Below are 18,043 nucleotides of genomic sequence, written 5' to 3' on the forward strand. Positions count from 1 at the left end.
GTCCCTCTGTATGGCATCCCTTCCCTCCAATGTATCGATCACATCACACAGTTTGCTGTGGCTGACAAACTTTCTGAGGGTGCACTCCATCCCATTGTCTACGTCACTGACAAAGATGTTAAACAACACTGGCCCCAGTCCCGAGCCCTGAGGAACACCACTCGTCACTGGTCTCCACTTGGACATCGAGGTGTTGACTGCAACTCTTTGAGTGTGACAATCCAACCAAATCCTTATCCACCGAGTGGTCCATCCAACAAACCCATGTCTCACCAATTAAGGGACAAGGATGTCTTGCTGGACAGTGTCAAATGCTTTGCAGAAGTCCAGGTAGATGACATCAGTTGCTCCTCTCTTACCCACCGGTACTCTAACACTGTCGTAGAAGGTCACCAAATATCTCAGGCACTATTTGCCCTTAGTGAAACCATGTTGGCTGTCACCAATCACCTCCTTATTTTCCATGTGCCTTAGCATAGTTCCCAGGAGGATCTGGGAGGATCCCTGTACACCATGATCACCTGCCCCACTGCAGAACGCACCTGCACTGGAGCTGATCACCTCAGATGATAATAATGCAGAGCCATGCACTGCAGCAGAGGTAACGCACAGGCCAGACCCGCATTGACCCTTCCATGACTTATCTGAGCACCCATATCCTACACCAAGTGTCTTGTTCTAGTACAGTATGGACCATGAGATCTAGTTTCAGGTGACCTCCCAAATTCTTTTCAGAAGGGGCAGGATAGACCTCTGAGAGCATTTAACAGCATAAGCCAGTTATGCCTCCTGCGTAGCATATTTCCGTGTTTTTGGTGCAGTATATAGGGGAGAGGAATACCACTGTCATATAATATACACACCTTGCTTCTTACCCATTAATTACCGGGAGCAGCTCTAAACTCATTTTATGCAGAGCATGGTTCATATTTATGTAAGATTAACTTGACCTTGATTTTACTAAATTTGGAAATAGAACAAAACGTCCTACACTGCTGCTTCTCAGATGTATTTGTGAAGTGCCTTGAACATTTACAGCACGCTAACTCCTAAATGTTAAATATCATGATGTCAGGTGAAGTGCCATTGGTGCAGAAGTGAAAATGGCGGCATTGTAACATTCTCAATGTACTGCAATCAATCACTAAAATATTCTTGTTTGTTTCCACGTAGCACAACTAAAAGCAACTGGCGACACACAGTTGCGTCTAGCCCAGTATCTAGAGAATAAAGATGAGTTTTTCTAATTACTTCTGACTTCAAGTTTCCATACTCTGGAAAGTTTTCTTCACTGTAAAGTACTAAAAAATTTTATGCCAGGTTACAGGTGCCAGGTAACCGTGCGATACAAATGAGAAACGATGAATTTTGCCTAGTACTCTACTGGAATACTGCTTACTCTGCTTCAGATTAATTTGCATTTAGGTGTGGGAATTTTACAAATGTGATATGACAGCTCAAAATATTACTTTTCCCACATGGACAAATGTCAGGAAAATTATCCATCTGCATTCAGAACAGGACCCAACTTGCACTGTTGCCTCCAATAAGATGGTGTCTGATGTCATTCAGACAAACAGATGCATTCATTTCTTTCCCAGGGTGAAATAAGAAATATTTGTAAGTGACGGCGTATTTATCACTCTGAAACAAGAAATATTTGTAAGTGATGGCATATTTATCACTCTGCTAGTGCTAGTTTCATCCTTGTATCCTATGAGCCTTCTCAAAATGTTCAGGTATGCCAATTTGAGAACTTGCTCAATAAAATTTACTTTCCATTCTGCTTAATCCATCCAAATATTACTGAGGTCTTATCAAGGAATTTCCACAAGAATTAGGAGGAAGTGCCACGTTATTATTTATTTATTTATTTATTTAGCATCCTAAAGAACACAGCTGTCCTGAAGGTGGATCAATAATAATTCCTTAATGAAAATGCAGGTCCAAACAGAATGCCCAGTCAGAAAATACTGCCTTCTAAACTAATCTGCCTTACAGATAAGTAAATTCACTAAACAACCTGTTAAACAAATACTATCATGTTTACTTTCCACAATGCAAGAAGTGTAAAAGCTAAGAAGCATTCCCAGGAACAAATAAAACACAGTAATTACTTTTTTAAAACAATTGTAGGAGCAATAATACAGTGTTTTGCATCTTGGACTACCTATATTAAGCAAATAACAGTGCAGAGTAAGCTGAATGTCGAATAAATACTGTAGATTATTTGCTGCTGTTTATGCCTGTGCCATTCAATTCTGATTTTCTGCATATGTCCCATTTCATCAGGTCATATCAAATCATGTTTGGTCAGTGTTTATTAATTCAGCTTAAATCCAGTCATGTGACATACACTTCAATGCACTTAGTATTAAAAAAACGCTTTCCGTAATTCCAGCTATTTTAAAACACGAATAAAAATATCCGATTACCCAGTGACTTGCTTGTCAAGTTTATTGCATTTCAAGCATGTTTTTACTTAAGGTATTGAGCAGTCATTTAAAATACTATTCCCCTTTACTTTTAAATTGCAACCCACAAACTACTCAGGAGTTGGTTTCCTCTCTTTGTAAAAGGAGTGACTTGAGCTAATGCTAATGGGAATTATTGAGGCGTACCATTAAAGTTTTAGACAGCCTCAAGTTTCCAACAAGACTAAGTACTGCCGTGCCACTTAATGACTATTTTGCGAAATGTAAAAACTTAGCAAAGGAACATAAACATTTTTTCCTTCTACTCTGATATGATTAAGTCTCATTTCAGCTGTACATATGGGACAACAAAAAATTAAATATGTACATTATATTCTGTAAGCATAGTTACATCCAGAAAAATAAGGAGTGGGGGGAAAGGAGGGGATGAAGAGAAAAAAAAAAAAATTAATTGGTTTACCTGATACTGTACAGCACTTTTCCAGTTTTAGAAATTCTCAGCAACTTATTGTCTGTTGTAACATCATGGAAGTTTGCTCCCTTCTCATTGGCAAAGAATAAATCTGGCTTCCAAATAGAGTCCAACATAGAGGGATCCAAATCCAGGGAATCATCGGGATATTCGCTGTAAGCCAGACGTGAGTCGTTCCACTGCTGTCTCAAAAAAATGTTCACTCTGTAGTCCTACAGAAATGCCATGTAAAAAGGTTACTAAGCCACTTACCAAAACTAGAAGCCCACTTTAGCTCTCTTTATGCTCTTAGACTTACTACAGCACCTGCGTTACAGCAAGCATTTATGTTATCCTTTGAACATAAGAGTTGTCATTTGAAAATAAAGCAGTCTAAATGCTGTATTGAAACAAACACAACTGGTATGTTTTTCAAATAAAAATTACTTCAGTGATGAAAAAAATATTAACTGCAACCTCCAATATTAAATATAACCCTTTTTCAAATGCTATGGATTGACTCAGAGGTACTTAGAAAGTCAGAAAGCATTGCAGCTAGATATATACAACTTCAACAAAGATCCTATAAAACTACTAATTTAAATAAATTACTTCCAATACGTAAATCAATTATTTCTAATGTAGTCATGAATAGTTGCTAATTCCAGCCAGAAGTCAGATTTGTATAGAAGAAATTAAATCAGCACTTCTTATTTACTGTTTGTATCCTTTTTCTATCTAGCATATGCTTTCTTCTGTATCTTCCTTAATTCACTCTTCCCTCTCTGCATCCCATTAAAATTGCTCTAACTGTGTTCTTCTACTCAGTGGCCTGCTAGTCAGAACTGGGAAAGACAGCAATTATTTAGAGGTTCATTTAGAGCCAACATTAATGCTGTGTCAAGAACTGGCTGTTAAAGGGGAGTGTGAAAAGAGCTTTTAGGATCTAAACTCTCTGGAGGGAATGGAAAGATGCTAATGCTTATTCTCCTTACCCTGAATGTCCAAAGTCAGCAAATAAGAGCTTCACCTCCCCCAGCTTTCCCTGCTACTATAGCATATTTACCTGAAATTACTACATTTATCTTGCTTGTGAACACTCTCTTAGAAATACATCTACTCTTCCTTTAAAAGGAAAATATTTAATAATGTTTATATCGATTATATTATCTGAAGGAATATCTTATCAAATAATTCTGCCAATTATTCAAACCTCTGATATTTAGGATTTACTTTACGGTATCCACAGTACATTTAAATAGCAACACTGTGCTTTTGACTTGGAAAATGTATGAGCTGACCTGGATTTAGTTAGACCACTGAACTACATGATCTAAAGGATTTATCGTCCTTGAAATGTAAATGAATATTCTCACTCTGATTAGAGCTGTAGAAAGCAGCTTGCCCGATACGCGGACCCTGTGAACGAGCCCCTCCAAGCTTCAGCATTTCCCCCCCTTTGTTCGGTAGGTTGGTGAGGAGGTGCATTGCTGCCCTGAGAACGTTTCTGACATCCAAATCGATGCAGTTTTTGAACCCAATAGGATGATGCTTTGCAATCTCACTAGGACCATGATTTTTCTTGTTTTCTTTATGATTTTCATTTTGCTGTTGGGTAGATGTGAGTCAAAACAGGAATGTATACTAATCAGAGCAGGACAGACCTGAGAGAGGTCTCAAGAACAATGCATTTATTAAAGATACTTACAAAAGCCTGTATCTGTTTTTCACAAGCCACTGTACTTTTTATGATGGTGTTGTTTCATACAGTTAAAGATTAAACAGATACTTGCAGTTCTGAGCTTATAAAATGTCATCACATCTTGGGAGGGTACACTAACCCTAAGCATACTTTCCCTTGTTTCTTGGTTTCAGAAATCAGGAATGTCTTAGAAGTTTATATGGGATAGTTACAAATCCAGAAAAGCACTTGATTTTCATTCTGCAGAAAAGGAGGCAGGAGCTGTCGTCAGCAACTGCTGACAGAATAAAATTTCTACAACTAGTTATACAACTGCCTTTAGTTTTCCTTTGAAATAAGATACGTAATTCAGTCTATGGAAAGTAGTGGGATTTTTTCCCCCCACGACATAGAAATCATAAATAAATCAAATCAGTAAATTGTTTAGAAATATCTAAAAATACATGTGCTTTCATGAACTTCAGTAGTTGGTGATTCAGATAACAAAAACCAATCTGAAAAATCCTTATTCATAGAAGAGCTTGCATATGATGATATATATTATACCAAGAGCATAAATAATGCCAGTGGGATTACAGTATCTTTTTCAATATGTACCTTCTTAAATATATCAGGCCATCACATCGATACACTTCGAAGTACTTTCTCTCTGCAAGCTTTGTTAGAAGCAAAACAGCACTTAAATCTTGATTTATGTCTGACAGGCTTTGTACATAAATGTATATGTGTATGGATATTTTAATAAGAAAAAGAAATGGAAATATCACTTGCATATCACAAACCCCTCATTACTTTTTTTCTTCTATGCTTGCGGTGTAAGCAGTTGAGAGGGATGTGTGTTTACACAGTCAGACCTAATCATGTGTAGAATTTTGAATTTACTTTTCCTGTGCTAACATTGTAACTATCTTCTGAAGAAAAATTCCCCTGAGAATGGTATCACAACATGGAGCTCAGGTAGACTACAGTGTGTATTTTGCAAGCTCCTGAGGGTAGAAGTGGGTGGACTGTAGTAACGGACTCCTACACAACCACAAGTACACCTGCTCCACAAATTCTTTCTGACAGCACAACTGCTCTGAACGAGGAGTGTGGACCTGAAGATGCAATCTCAGTTGCAACATCGATGCCAGCAATAGCTCAAGGCAACTCAGATAAACAGTTTTCCTCTATTCTCAAGCCATAAGATCAGAGTAATACTAACATACTGAGGAAATATTCATCTGATTAGTTTTAGTAGATTTCGGTGAAGATTGAGGGACTCAATCCACAGATACGCTTAGTCTGTGTTACAGGAATCTAGATAGAAATGGTCTTTCTGCAAATCCACGGCCATCAGAGTCACTGCTCAGAGCTTCAGCAAAGCTCTGGGTCCCTTTGGTCTCAGGCACTGCTGTGGCAGGGGGGTGCAGGGGAGCCCCGTTCCCTCTTCAGTGCGGCTTTCTGTCTCTGAACTGATGCTCATTTTAGATCTTAGCCTTCCTTCCATCGTCCTTTCCAACAGCATCAATCTCCCACGTGTTGAGACAGATGTCTGAGGCAAACTGCAAACTTAGCTGGCCTTCCATGCTTGCCAAAGAGACTACTCTCTCCATCTCTAAATCCTAAATATGAATGCTAACTGAAAAGTAGTGGTTTAATGACCTGTTTCAAGGCCATGTGACAGAAAAGCACTTGGTTACCTATGTATCTAAGAGTGCAAGGTGTCCACAATGGCTTCAGCGGGAATCTCTTATGCAGTTAAAACTATACATGTGCATTAATCAGGATCTAACAAGCTCATTTGTAATTATGTTTTTTCTAGTGGGAAGATAATATCACACAGTCAGCCACAGCCAAGCTTTTAAAATAAAGGAATGGCAATTTTTTCTGCTAACGTAAGTACTCAACACACAACTGGAGTTTGATGCATTTACCCCAACAGAGAACCTGCTGCATAGTGCCAGTCATTGATTACAGGGCACAACGACAATAATAATGTCCTCCCAGTTAGCCATTTCTGTAATTAACAATTAGTTCGTCAACGTACAAACTGCTCTTAGCTTCTCCTACAGCTGATAGCTAAAAAATCCTGGTCATTAGCAATACTGAACATCTGAATTCTTTGGGACTCTGCCCAGCCTGATGTCGATTACTCATCTGTGATACTCAACTGCAGTCATGCTGTACAGTGAATTTTCTGCTGAATACTGCATGTGTGAATGCTTCCAAAAATAGATACAGAGCTTACTGACAGAACTGCTTTATTCAGTGAAGTTACTCAGGAACAACTTTTTTGTTGCAAGTTAGGGCTTAAATGAAAGACAAGGGAATCAATGAAGAAAATTTCCAACAATTGCATCTTGATTCTGGCCTTTTTTTGCTATTTTTATATTGGTATAATATATATCATTCTAACACGGAACAAAAATAATTTCTTTTTGAGGGAAAAAAAATAATCAATTGTGGTACTGTCCCGTACATGCTTTGTAGTCTGGAAAGAGTAGTACATAGGCATTTTGTTTCCCTAGATGTTTGTGAACAAAATTCATGAAGACTCTATGGAATTCACTCTATGGATTTCATCCATTTGGAGAGAACCAGCACAAAATCCTGTTTTATTTCTGAATGAAAGGTTTTAGCTCTTAGAAGAATAGGCGGTACATAAGAGCTGTGCTGGCCTTTCGCACAGGGATGAATTTCATCCTGGTGTGTGTCCTAAATAGAAAACAGAAGCTACTTCAGCTAATGTTATTGAGAACCTGGTTTACTGCATTTAGTAGGTCTGGGGCTGTAATCCTGTTTGCCATGTTCATTTCTCCTACTGAAAGTTTCTCTAAACACGTTTTCGTCTCCCAAGTTTCCAATGAGCTGTTGTAGATCATTCAAGTTATATTCTGATAATGTTCCTTCAGTACATTTACATGGTTTCACCAGGAAAATGAGGCAGGAGCGTCTCTATTGAATTTGCAATCCAGAGTTTTAAATGAATCATTTAGTTTTATGTCAAAACCATCAATAGCATTTTATAGGGAAAAATGAATCCTAGGAGTCAAACAAAACTCATTTATCACAAGGGATGCCAACATTTTTTACCACATGATTACATCTATTTCAGAAAGGCAAAGTAGATGGAACAGTAATTGATGTCTGCCTCTCAGAACAGTTTTAAAACATCCTAAAACTATAAAACATCCTAAAACTAGTCACACTAGTCATTAAAGAAGTGACAGCATTAAGAAAATCAATATCAAACCATTGAACAGTATCCAAGAGAAATCTTCCAACATTTTTGACAGATATTACGAACAAAGCAAAATAAGAAAGCCAATAGTCTTTGTTTTCATCTACTTGAATGTTTGTCTGTTTTCAGCAGAATGTGTTAATGAACATTGGAAAGGTGCACATTAACATATTTGATAGAAGGTAAAATGCAATGAGGGGATTTAATCAAAGCAATGAAGGAGTCTAATTAATGCAATCAGCATTAGGTCGTGCAAATATTTTCATTGAATGCCATCTTGTAAAGCCAGTGACGTGCAGGATTTTAGCTACTTAATGCTATGCTGATGCCGCTACACGCTGGGATCAATAGACATGGCTGGGTAAAGAAGGTTACATTCATAGCTATCTTCTCAGAATCCTTTAAAGATAGGAAAACAAATGAAGTTTTCCAAAAAACTGAAAATTACGTCTGTTCTTAATTATGTTGCATCAAGATACGTTTTTTTAACTTGATTATAATTGTCTTTCAAGGTGTTTTTAAAATATTACAGATACATACTCTAAAGCATTAGCATATCTGTTTTTTTTATAGCTCTGTATGTTATGGCTTCTCATTTATAGAAGAGTCTTTCCCACACTATTTAAGAAAGCAACCTGCCCTAGCAATAGCTTGCCCTTTATCTCTAGAAAACATTAAATAACAGGGTGTTTTTTTAGATAAAAATGTTTAGGAGCGGAAGATTTGTGTTCCCACATTCCTTAGGCACCATTTTCTAAAATGATGGCATGAATTACAATTAAATTTAAATGAAATATTTGAATATTAAACAAAATAATTAAGTTGGGCTAAATATCTGCTCTTCCTTCATAATGCAAGGACTGCAAGGCAGTATCTATCCCATTTTATAAAAAAATACTTCTTTGTTACACCTTAAGTTCATTTTTAGTTACCAAGAACTCAGTCCTACAGGATGATAAGCAACTTTATTGTCTTTGCCTTCAGGAAATACAGAAAGATCTGGACACTGTGTAGGAATCCCCGGAAAACAGAGTTGTGAAACTACATTGAAATTGCTCCAGAAGTGTCCATAGTTGTCCATAGTGTCCTGAGGCAATGAGAATAATTCTAAAATTTCACTGAAGGTGAGAGCACCCATTTTTAGTTTATTTTGTGGCAGAAGTGACTTGAACAGTGCAAAGTCAAGCTGGGATTTGTCACTAAATCCTTTCTAGAATGGGTTTAACCCACTTCTTGTATATAAGCACCTGATAAATATTATGAGTTTATCACATTGTTATAAGAAAGCCATTAAAAGTCTCTCTTTGGACTAAACCTAGTAGTCAGGTGTATGCTTGAATTAATAACTGATCTATTTTATTCATTCTTTGAAAGAAAAGATTAAAAAACTCAGCATTTTTTTAAATGGACTCAGAAAAAGTATTTTTCATTTTTCTTAGCAAATATTGAAAAAAAAGAAAATTCACTTCTAGTCTAAAAAACTAAAAAGTTGGACTAAAATTTTCATTTCCATTTTTTATTGACTTCATTAATCATAAATTTTAACAATTTTTAAAAGAAAAATCTCATCTTGCAATGAAAGAGTGAACTATTTATTTTTATACATATAAAAATTAAAACTGACATTTTTATTTTGGCCTTGTGTTTGTGACTGATGGTGTTCTTTGATTTCAGTTAAAATACACATTTCAGTCAACTGGGATGCCATCATTTCCTAGTACCAATTTAACGCTCAAAATACCCAGGTCCCTTTGTATCTATATGTTTTAGTCCTTTGACTCCAGTTATACATTCACTTCAGTTACTGATGCTGCTGCAATGCACAGGGATTTAGCTCAGTTAAACAAGACCGCTCTAGTAGCTCTGTCAGCACAGTCTGCAGCAGCAGATAATTCAGACGGGGTGTAAGACCCACTCAAAATATGGAATACATGGCAGGGAGCCCCACAGCTGAGCTCCAGCCATTCGTCTGCCTCTTCAGTGCTCATAAAACCTGAGAAAGCTGATATGCACAAACCTGTATTTGCTGCCATCACAGTCACTATAGACTATGGTGCAGTCACCACGTAGGTACATTTAGACTTGGTAGTTGAGTTTAATACTTTATATGTCTCTTTATATAGTTATTTTACATTTATTTTATTTTAACTAAGCTGGTAGGGTTTTAGTGCCTTAATAACTTATTAAATGTCCCCACATCCTGAGCATCTCTATTCTACATCACATCCCACTCCTTCACAAGATGGCTTCAATGACCAGTCCCACTCACCATTGTAGTTTCTGCTATTGAACCAAAGCTGTTGATAAATATGTTGCAGGTAACATTTACAGGAGGACCTGCAAGTTGAACAATAAATAGAAAAATTGACAGGTTGTGTTCATGACATGTATTAAGTATTGTTGTTCTCTTGCCAATGGCATCATAGCACTTACCATTGTGGTTTCTGTGACTGATCCAAAACTGTTGATAAAAATATTGCAAGTAACGTTTACTGGAGGACCTGTGGAATGCAATAAAAATGTTGCAATATACGTTGAAACAAAAGTACAGATCCCTCAGCCTCCGTACAATCTGGTACAGATGTGGCTGAAAACAAGTAGAATGTGAGTTTTCCCAAACAGATCATGTCAATATCCATCAAAAGAAAAACAGTATCAACACTAATGTAATTAACCTAATTTCATTGGAAATTGTTATATAAATACACAGAACCACATCCTTGCATTTAAGGGTTTACGAGCAGAGTTGGGTGATGGCATAACAGCTTTTCCTTTATCCACAGTACCAGCGCAGAATATGCTTTAGCATTGCAGCCACTCCTCTCTCCCTTCCTTCTCACACTTGAAATTAAAAGATTGTCTTTCCACACCTATTCCACTCTGTACACAAAGGCTTGCCTCTGAAATTCCCAGCAACGGCCACTTTTCACATTGACTCCAGTCCACTGAAATTGGACTCAGACAAGCAGCTCTTAGTGCACCTGATCCGGAGATGTCTGCCTTGCCATAAACAAATATTTTAGCAATCTCTGCCCTGGCTTGACAGTTTTCATTAAACAGTAATTTGTAATCTCTTCCCTCCCACCTCCTTTCCTGCTATTCAACAGTCACTGACGTGTAGCAGAATGAATGGGGACTTAATATTTAATCAGTTGTCTATTAGCCTCCTAGTTTTTTTAGGCGTGACGAAATAAACAGAGGTTCTCAACTGAATCAAAAAGGATTAATGCTAAATGCCTGAATTTCAGTGACAGAAAAGTTGATACAAGCATTGGGTATCAAGTACTTTCCTCTCTCTTTTCTCGTTATTTTTAATGACATAATTTTCCTTATATTAAAAAAAAGTCCGTGCACAGAATACAAATAGCTATATTTGGTTTCATATTTAGATCTGAAATTGCTTTACAAAAGAAGGAAACATTATTACTTTCTTTTTTGAAAAATGGAAATACAAAGTAATATGCCCAGTGAAATCCAGTACACTATCAGTTTCCTGAGTGCTAGACCACTCACCTTCGAGGAAACATGTTAGATTTAAGAAGAAAAACCACAACAGTAATGTGTTTTGAGGCCGTTAAGTTCCAATGGGATATGTTGTTCAAGTCAGTTTTTGCAACAATTGTCTTTAAAAAACACTTCCTGGGTGTTTTCACTTTCAACATCAAGCTAAACCAAGCCAAATAGTCTGCTATTCTCATTCCGTAGTATTTTTTTTTTTCTTTTTAGTTGATGGTATTTCTACTAGCTGGGTAGCTTGACCAACATATTTCTCTACCTCTAAACAAACAGAATCACTGACTTATTGAAGTTGGAAGGAATCTCTGGAGATCACCCAGTCCCCTTAGTCCAGTTCGTCCCAGAGAAGGACCAGCTAAAACAGGTTGCTTAGGACCATGCCCCATCAGGTTTTGAATATTTCCAGGGATGGAGACTACAATTTCTCTTGTCAACCTGTGCCAGTGCTTAGTCATTTTCATAGTAAAAGGCTTTTGTTATGTTTAAGTGGAGTGTCCTGTGCTTCAGTTTATGCCCACTGCCTCTTGTCCTGTAACTGGGCACCACTGAGAAGAATCTGGCTCCAACTTCCTTATTTACCCCCCATCAGTTATTTATGCACATGGACAAGATCCCCCTGAACCTTCTCTTCTCCAGGCTGAACAACCTCAGCAACATCAGCCTCTTCTTGTGTGACAGGTGCTCCAGATCTTTAATCATCTTCGTGACCCTTTGCTGGGCCTATTCCAGTAAATCCATGTCTTTTTTTGTACTGGGGAGCTCAGAGGTGGACCCAGCACTGCAGATGTGTCTCACCAGTACCGATCAGAGTGAAGGATCCCCTCCCTCAACCTGCTGGCAATACTCTGCCTGACGCAGCCCAGGAGGCTATTGGCCTTCTTTGCTGTAAAGGCACATGGCTAACTCAGCTCATGTTCAACTTGATGTCCACGAGGACCCCCATGGCCTTTTCTGCAAAGCTGCATTCCACCTGGTCATCTCCCAGATTTTCCTCCCCAGGTGCAGGACTGCATTTTCCCTTACTGAATATCATGAGGCTCCTGTTGGTCCATTTCTGCAGCCTGTCCATCTCCCTCTGAACGGCAGCACAGCCCTCTAGGGCATCAACCATTCCTCCCAGTCTTGTATCTCCTGCAAACTTGTTGAGGGTGCACTATGTCCAATCATCCAGGTAATTAATGAAGATGTTAAACAGTCTTGACCCAGTATCAACCCCTGAAGTACACAAGTAGTAACTGGCCTCCAACTGGACTTCCTGCTACTGATTACAACCCTTTGAGCATGGAAATTCAGTCGGTTTTCCAAGTATCTCACTGTCTGCTAGTTAGTCTGTTCCAATAGTTTGGCTATGAGGATGTTGTGAGAGACAGTGCCAAAAGTCTTGCTAAAGTTCAGCTAAACATCCGCTGCTCTCCCCTCATCCGTGAAGCCAATCAAGTCATTGTAGAAAGCTGTTGACATGGTCAGGAATGATTTCCCCTTCATAAATCTATGCTGACTACCGGCAGTCATCTTCCTGTCCTTCATATTTGGAAATGGCTTCAAGTAGGATTTGCTCCGGGCTTCGAGGTAAGACTGGCCAGCCTATAGTTCCTGCATTGTCCATCTTGTCCTTCTTGAAAATAGGAGTGATATTTTTTCTCCCCATAATGAGAAACCTCCTCCAGCCACCATGACCTTTCAAAGATAATTAGGAACAGCCTCACAATGCCATCAGCCAGCTCCTGCAGCACTTGTGGGTGCTTCCTCTGTGGTCCCATGGACTTGTCTGTGTCCAGTGTGCGTAAATGCTCTGTAGCCTGATTCTTCTGCACTGAGTTTTCCTTGATCTGGACTTTCCCACAGGTCTCAGGGGCATGCGATTCCTGAAAATGAGTCTTATCAGTAAAGACTGAGGTGAAGGAGGCATTGAATACCTTGGCATTTTCCTATGTTCTTTGTCAACTTTTCTTCAATTTCATGACGATGCCTTGCAAAAGACACTATATGTAAACACCACAGTTTCTAATTCTTGAGTGCCAGTGGAACCTAGTAAACATGCTTATCTATGTTAGGAAAATATGCTTGCCTATGTTAGGCAACACATTACCGCACCACAGCCCGCAATTCAGATGTACACTGGGTAGGTACATGCTAGACCACTGTATCTTACAACAAAGCAAATACCTCCCTCCATTTCTCTACGCAATTGTATAAAGTCTTTTACTCGCCTTCTGCTGGTAGATGTGGAATCGTATAAGAACACAGTAAACTCAGATTAAAGAAAAGAGAAGGCCAGCTTCGTGATCACCTGAAGAGCCTGAACATACATAAGTCTGTGGGACCTGACAAGATGCATCCCAGAGTCCCTAGGGAATTGCCTGAGGAAGTTGCCAAACCACTCTCCATGATATTTGAAAAGTCATGGCAGTCAGGTGAAGTCCCTGATGACTGAAAAAAGGGAAACATTGAACCCATTTTTAAAAAGGGTAGAAAGAAAGACCTTGGGAACAACCAACCTGTCAGTCTCACCTTTGTGCCTGGGAAGATCACAAAACGGATCCTCCTGGGAACTGTGCTAAGGCACATGGAGGACAGGGAGGTGATTTGAGACAGTCAGCATGGCTTCACCAAGGGCAAGTCCTGCCTGACCAACCCAGTGGCCTTCTATGACTGAGTGACTGCATCAGTGGACGAAGGAAGAGCTACAGATGTCATCTATCTGGACTTCTTGACATGGTCCTCCACAACATCCTTCTCTCTAAATTGGGGAGATACAGATTTGATAGGTGGACTGTTCGCTGGATAACAGATTGGTTGGATAGTCGCATCCATAGGGTAGTGATCAATGGCTCAATGTCCAGATGGAGATCGGTGACAAGTGGTGTCCCTCAGGGGTCCATACTGCAACCAGTACTGTATAATGTCTTCATCAGTGACACAGACAGTGGAAATGAGCTCACCCTCAGCAAGTATGCTGACGACACCAAGCTGTGTGGTGCAGTTGACACACCTGAGGGGCGGGATGCCATCCAGAGGGACCTGGACAAGCTTAAGAAGTGGGCCCATGTGAACCTCATGAGGTTCAACAAGGCCGAGTGCAAGGTCCTGCACTTGGGTCACAAAAACCCCATGCAGCGCTACGGGCTTGGGGACGAGTGGCTGGAAAGTGGTCAAGCGGAAAAAGACCTGGGGGTGTTGGTCAACAGCCGGCTGAACACGAGCCAGCAGTGTGCCCAGGTAGCCAAGAAGACCAACAGCATCCTGGCCTGTATCAGAAACAGTGTGGCCAGCAGGACTAGGGTAGTGATCATCCCTTTGTACTCTGCAGTTGCCTGCAGTACTGCCTTCAGCTCTGGGGTCCTCAGCACAAGAAGGACATGGACCTGTTGGAGCGAGTCCAGAGGAGGCCACGAAGATGGTCCAAGGGCTGGAGCATCTCTGCTGTGAGGACAGGCTGGGAGAGTTGGAGTTGTTCATCCTGGAGAAGAGAAGGCTCTGGGCAGACCTTAGAGCAGCCTTCCAGTACCTAAAGCGGGCTTATAAGATGGGAACAAACTTGTTAGCAGGACCTGTTGCCATAGGACAAAGGGTAATGATTTTAAACTGAAAGAGATTAGATTTAGACTAGATATAAGGAAGAAATTCTTTACAATGAGGGGGGTGAAATACTAGAACAGGTTGCCCTGAGAAATGCCCCATCCCTGGAAGTGTTCAAGGCCAGGTTGGATGGGGCTCTGAGCAACCCGATCGAGTTGAGGATGTCCCTGCTCATTGCAGGGGGGGGGTTGGACTAGATGACTCTTAAAGCTCCCTTCCAAACCAAACTATTCTATAATTATGATTCTATGATTCTGTGATTCTATAAACCTAAGTACTGCTGGCAAAACCAGTCACGCTCCCTTCATCCTCAGAGTTTTCTGGAAAGCTTTATTGGTCAGATATCACCAATTCATTTTTTTTCTGATCATTTATATTTGTTTATAAACATCGAAAGTATAATGCAAGAATTTTGATTGTAAGTTTACAGATTCTAAGCTAAAAGCCCAGCTTTCTCTTAAAGTCAATCTGCGAGTGATAGAGTTTCTAAATGTGCATGGGAAACATGAGCCAAATGAAGTAAGTAAGAAAAAGATAACTAACTGAGCACTGAAGTTTGCAATGCTTTTATTTTTTTTTTATTACTCCTTTTTTCCTACTGTTGGAATTATTCCAGTGGGGAAGGGGTCTATAGGTGTTGTACATCTTAAGGAAGAAGGGCACACAATATCACTTTTTCCAATGAAACATTTCATATGCTCCATCCTATAAGATTTTCCTGATCTAGCAGTTCATTTAAAATGAAAGCAGTGAACTTCTATGAAGTATAGCCAAGGTTTGAGAACATAATCTGAAACTCTTCAAAGGCAATGGAAATATTTAATTCGACTTTACTGCCTAAAATCTAAAAAGAATTGACATTGCCTCTAAAAACTTAAGTAAAGTATACTTTATAATGAAATTCTTTTTTCCACCTAGTTTTCCTTTGGTCACATCCAATGCAACAAGGTAACGGTCCAGGTGCTTTTCAGGCACATTTGGGATAATCAAAGTAATTTTTGAGTCATAAGGAAAATGTCTGTTTCTTGAAAGGACTCAGACAAAAAAAAAAAAAAAAAAAAAAAAAAAAAACAAAAACAAACAACGCACAAACCCAAACCCAAAACAGGTAGTTAATCCTCAAATCCACCAGAAAGTGGATGTCTGGTATTCTGACAAACACCTGAGATCTCACTGCTGTTCCCATTCCCCTGCTTCCCCAGAGGCTCTGCTGCTACTGCCAGTCGATGGGACTCTCCAATATACTGCCTTCTTGAAAAACCCTGACATTACAGTGTGTCACATACCTCCTGTGCCTTCGGGGCACTTACAGAAAGTCCTCTGCGCTGATCGACTCACCTTACCCACAAGAAATCTGAACATACCAAATATTCCCCTGAATTTGCTATAGCGTATTGCCTCATAAGTCCTGTACCAAAGGTGGCCATGACCTTGCCGCCATCTGGCTAGAGAGAGAATCCTTCCCTTGTCAGCTGTCAGAGGGGGTGAATCCATCCCAATGGGTGGGGGAGTCCCAAAACTGAGTGATGAGTGCTGAAAGAGGTACACCGAGCCCCATCCAGCTGCTAACTGCAGCTTTTGCTGAATATTCTCCAGTATTGATAACACATGACCCCAAAACTTCCTTCATTTGGTAGGTTCTTGAGAAGATTTACTAGTACTCCTGCCCTGGAGATCATCCTAGCTGCAACTAATCCTGTCTGTGTTCTGACGTCCATCCCAACTCTGCATCCCAACAGTTTCCAGGTTGCACCTGGCAGCCTTTTTCTCTTCACTTTAATTTCAGCCATATAACTAAAATGTCTTAGTGGTGATATTATAATCATACAAGAGATTTAAAATTATACCTGTGCCCTTGCCAATTTTCTTTGATATGTGTATTTATTAAGGGATTTTGTAAGGCAAACTAAAATACAGTGGACACACATATAGAGAACTGCGGGCAAAGTAGAGAGATGTGGAAGCAAAAATGAGAGATAATGAGGCAGAACCACCTCATGGAATGACAGTGAAAATATTGGCTAGATATTTACACATCTGTGGAGAATCTTATGTCTTTCTTTATACATAGTACTTTTTGGTCTACCTTCTGACTTCGCCCCGTGTGCCAACGGAAAGAGTTGGCATCTCAGGTGGTTTATTTTGTTCCACATTGAGGGGAGAAAGGTGAGCTGAACTGCCCTTCTCCCCTTGCCACAGGGAGCAGGATGAGGACTGCTTGAAAAGACTAAAATCAATCCACCTGAGTGTGGGGATAGAGCGGGGATCCAGGAACAGGACCAAGGGGCAAGGTGAGGAGGCAGTGGTCCCACCAGGGACTGAGCATCCCTTCGTATGTGGAGTAGGGATTTCAGGTCCAAGCTCAAATGAGGGAGGCAATCAAAATGTGGGTGAGGGCAGGACAAAGACCCACATGCTGACCTGAGCACTGGTAACACAGATCCCAGGACAGCAGGAGAGGGTAGCAGAGCTTGTTGGAGTTGATTTATTAATTGCCAGTTCTGGAGGTAGCCAGGATTTTAGCAACCATTGCTCCTCAACTAAACTGAACAGCTTCCAACGTCCAGCATAGTCCTTATGAGACCTGAAACAGAGCTAACCCCTATGGAGGGCTCTGCTTTTGCAGCTGCAGTGCTACAGGTGCCTGAATTATCGCTTCAAGAGCTTGCCAATGCACCTCTTCATGGCCCTGCAGGCAACATCCCTGTAAGTCAGACAGCAAGGCTGAACTGCTGCTGGGACACCTCAGCTGGCCATGGCCATTAGACAGGAGCAAGCTGTTTATCATCCTAGCTTCCTCCCTGCTCAGATACAGCAGACAGGGTAAGGACTGGAGAAGTGCTATCAAAGGCAGCTCAACCAGTCCTGTGGCCAGGAACCGTGGATATTGGGCCAGGGAGAGAAAGGCGGCTTGGGTGCCCTAGAAAAGTTCCTCTGAGCCACGGGGATCCTGCAGCTACTCCAGAAGCAGTGCAGTTTGCACGTTTATTTTCAAGGATCTGTATACTTCATAGTCCAACCCCTGATGACAAAATTCACATGATTTAACAGGTTTGCTTAAGGTTCTAGTAAGAAAGCAGGATGTAGAGCACAAGTAGTCTTTACTGCAGTACCTAGGTAAGCCTTCTCTCTTTCCC

The 18,043-nt window shown here is 40.2% G+C and overlaps 1 protein-coding gene across 1 annotated transcript in view; it reads right to left on the reverse strand.

Moving 5' to 3' along the window:
- Nucleotides 1-2,895: 2,895 nt before the first annotated feature.
- The window catches only part of LOC104168779 (glycine receptor subunit alpha-2), a gene marked incomplete at its 3' end in the record, with an annotated part of 30,980 nt that continues 15,832 nt past the window's right edge, over nucleotides 2,896-18,043 (reverse strand). The window contains exons 3-4 of the mRNA XM_009709490.1: nucleotides 10,245-10,312; nucleotides 2,896-3,119 (exon numbers count right to left, since the gene is read on the reverse strand). Of these exons, the coding sequence (XP_009707792.1) occupies nucleotides 2,896-3,119; nucleotides 10,245-10,312 (292 nt within the window). The remainder of the gene's footprint in view (nucleotides 3,120-10,244; nucleotides 10,313-18,043) is intronic.

This window comes from Cariama cristata, unplaced genomic scaffold, assembly GCF_000690535.1.
Source record: "Cariama cristata isolate BGI_N322 unplaced genomic scaffold, ASM69053v1 scaffold16411, whole genome shotgun sequence".
In the NCBI taxonomy this organism is placed as follows: Eukaryota; Metazoa; Chordata; class Aves; order Cariamiformes; family Cariamidae; genus Cariama; species Cariama cristata.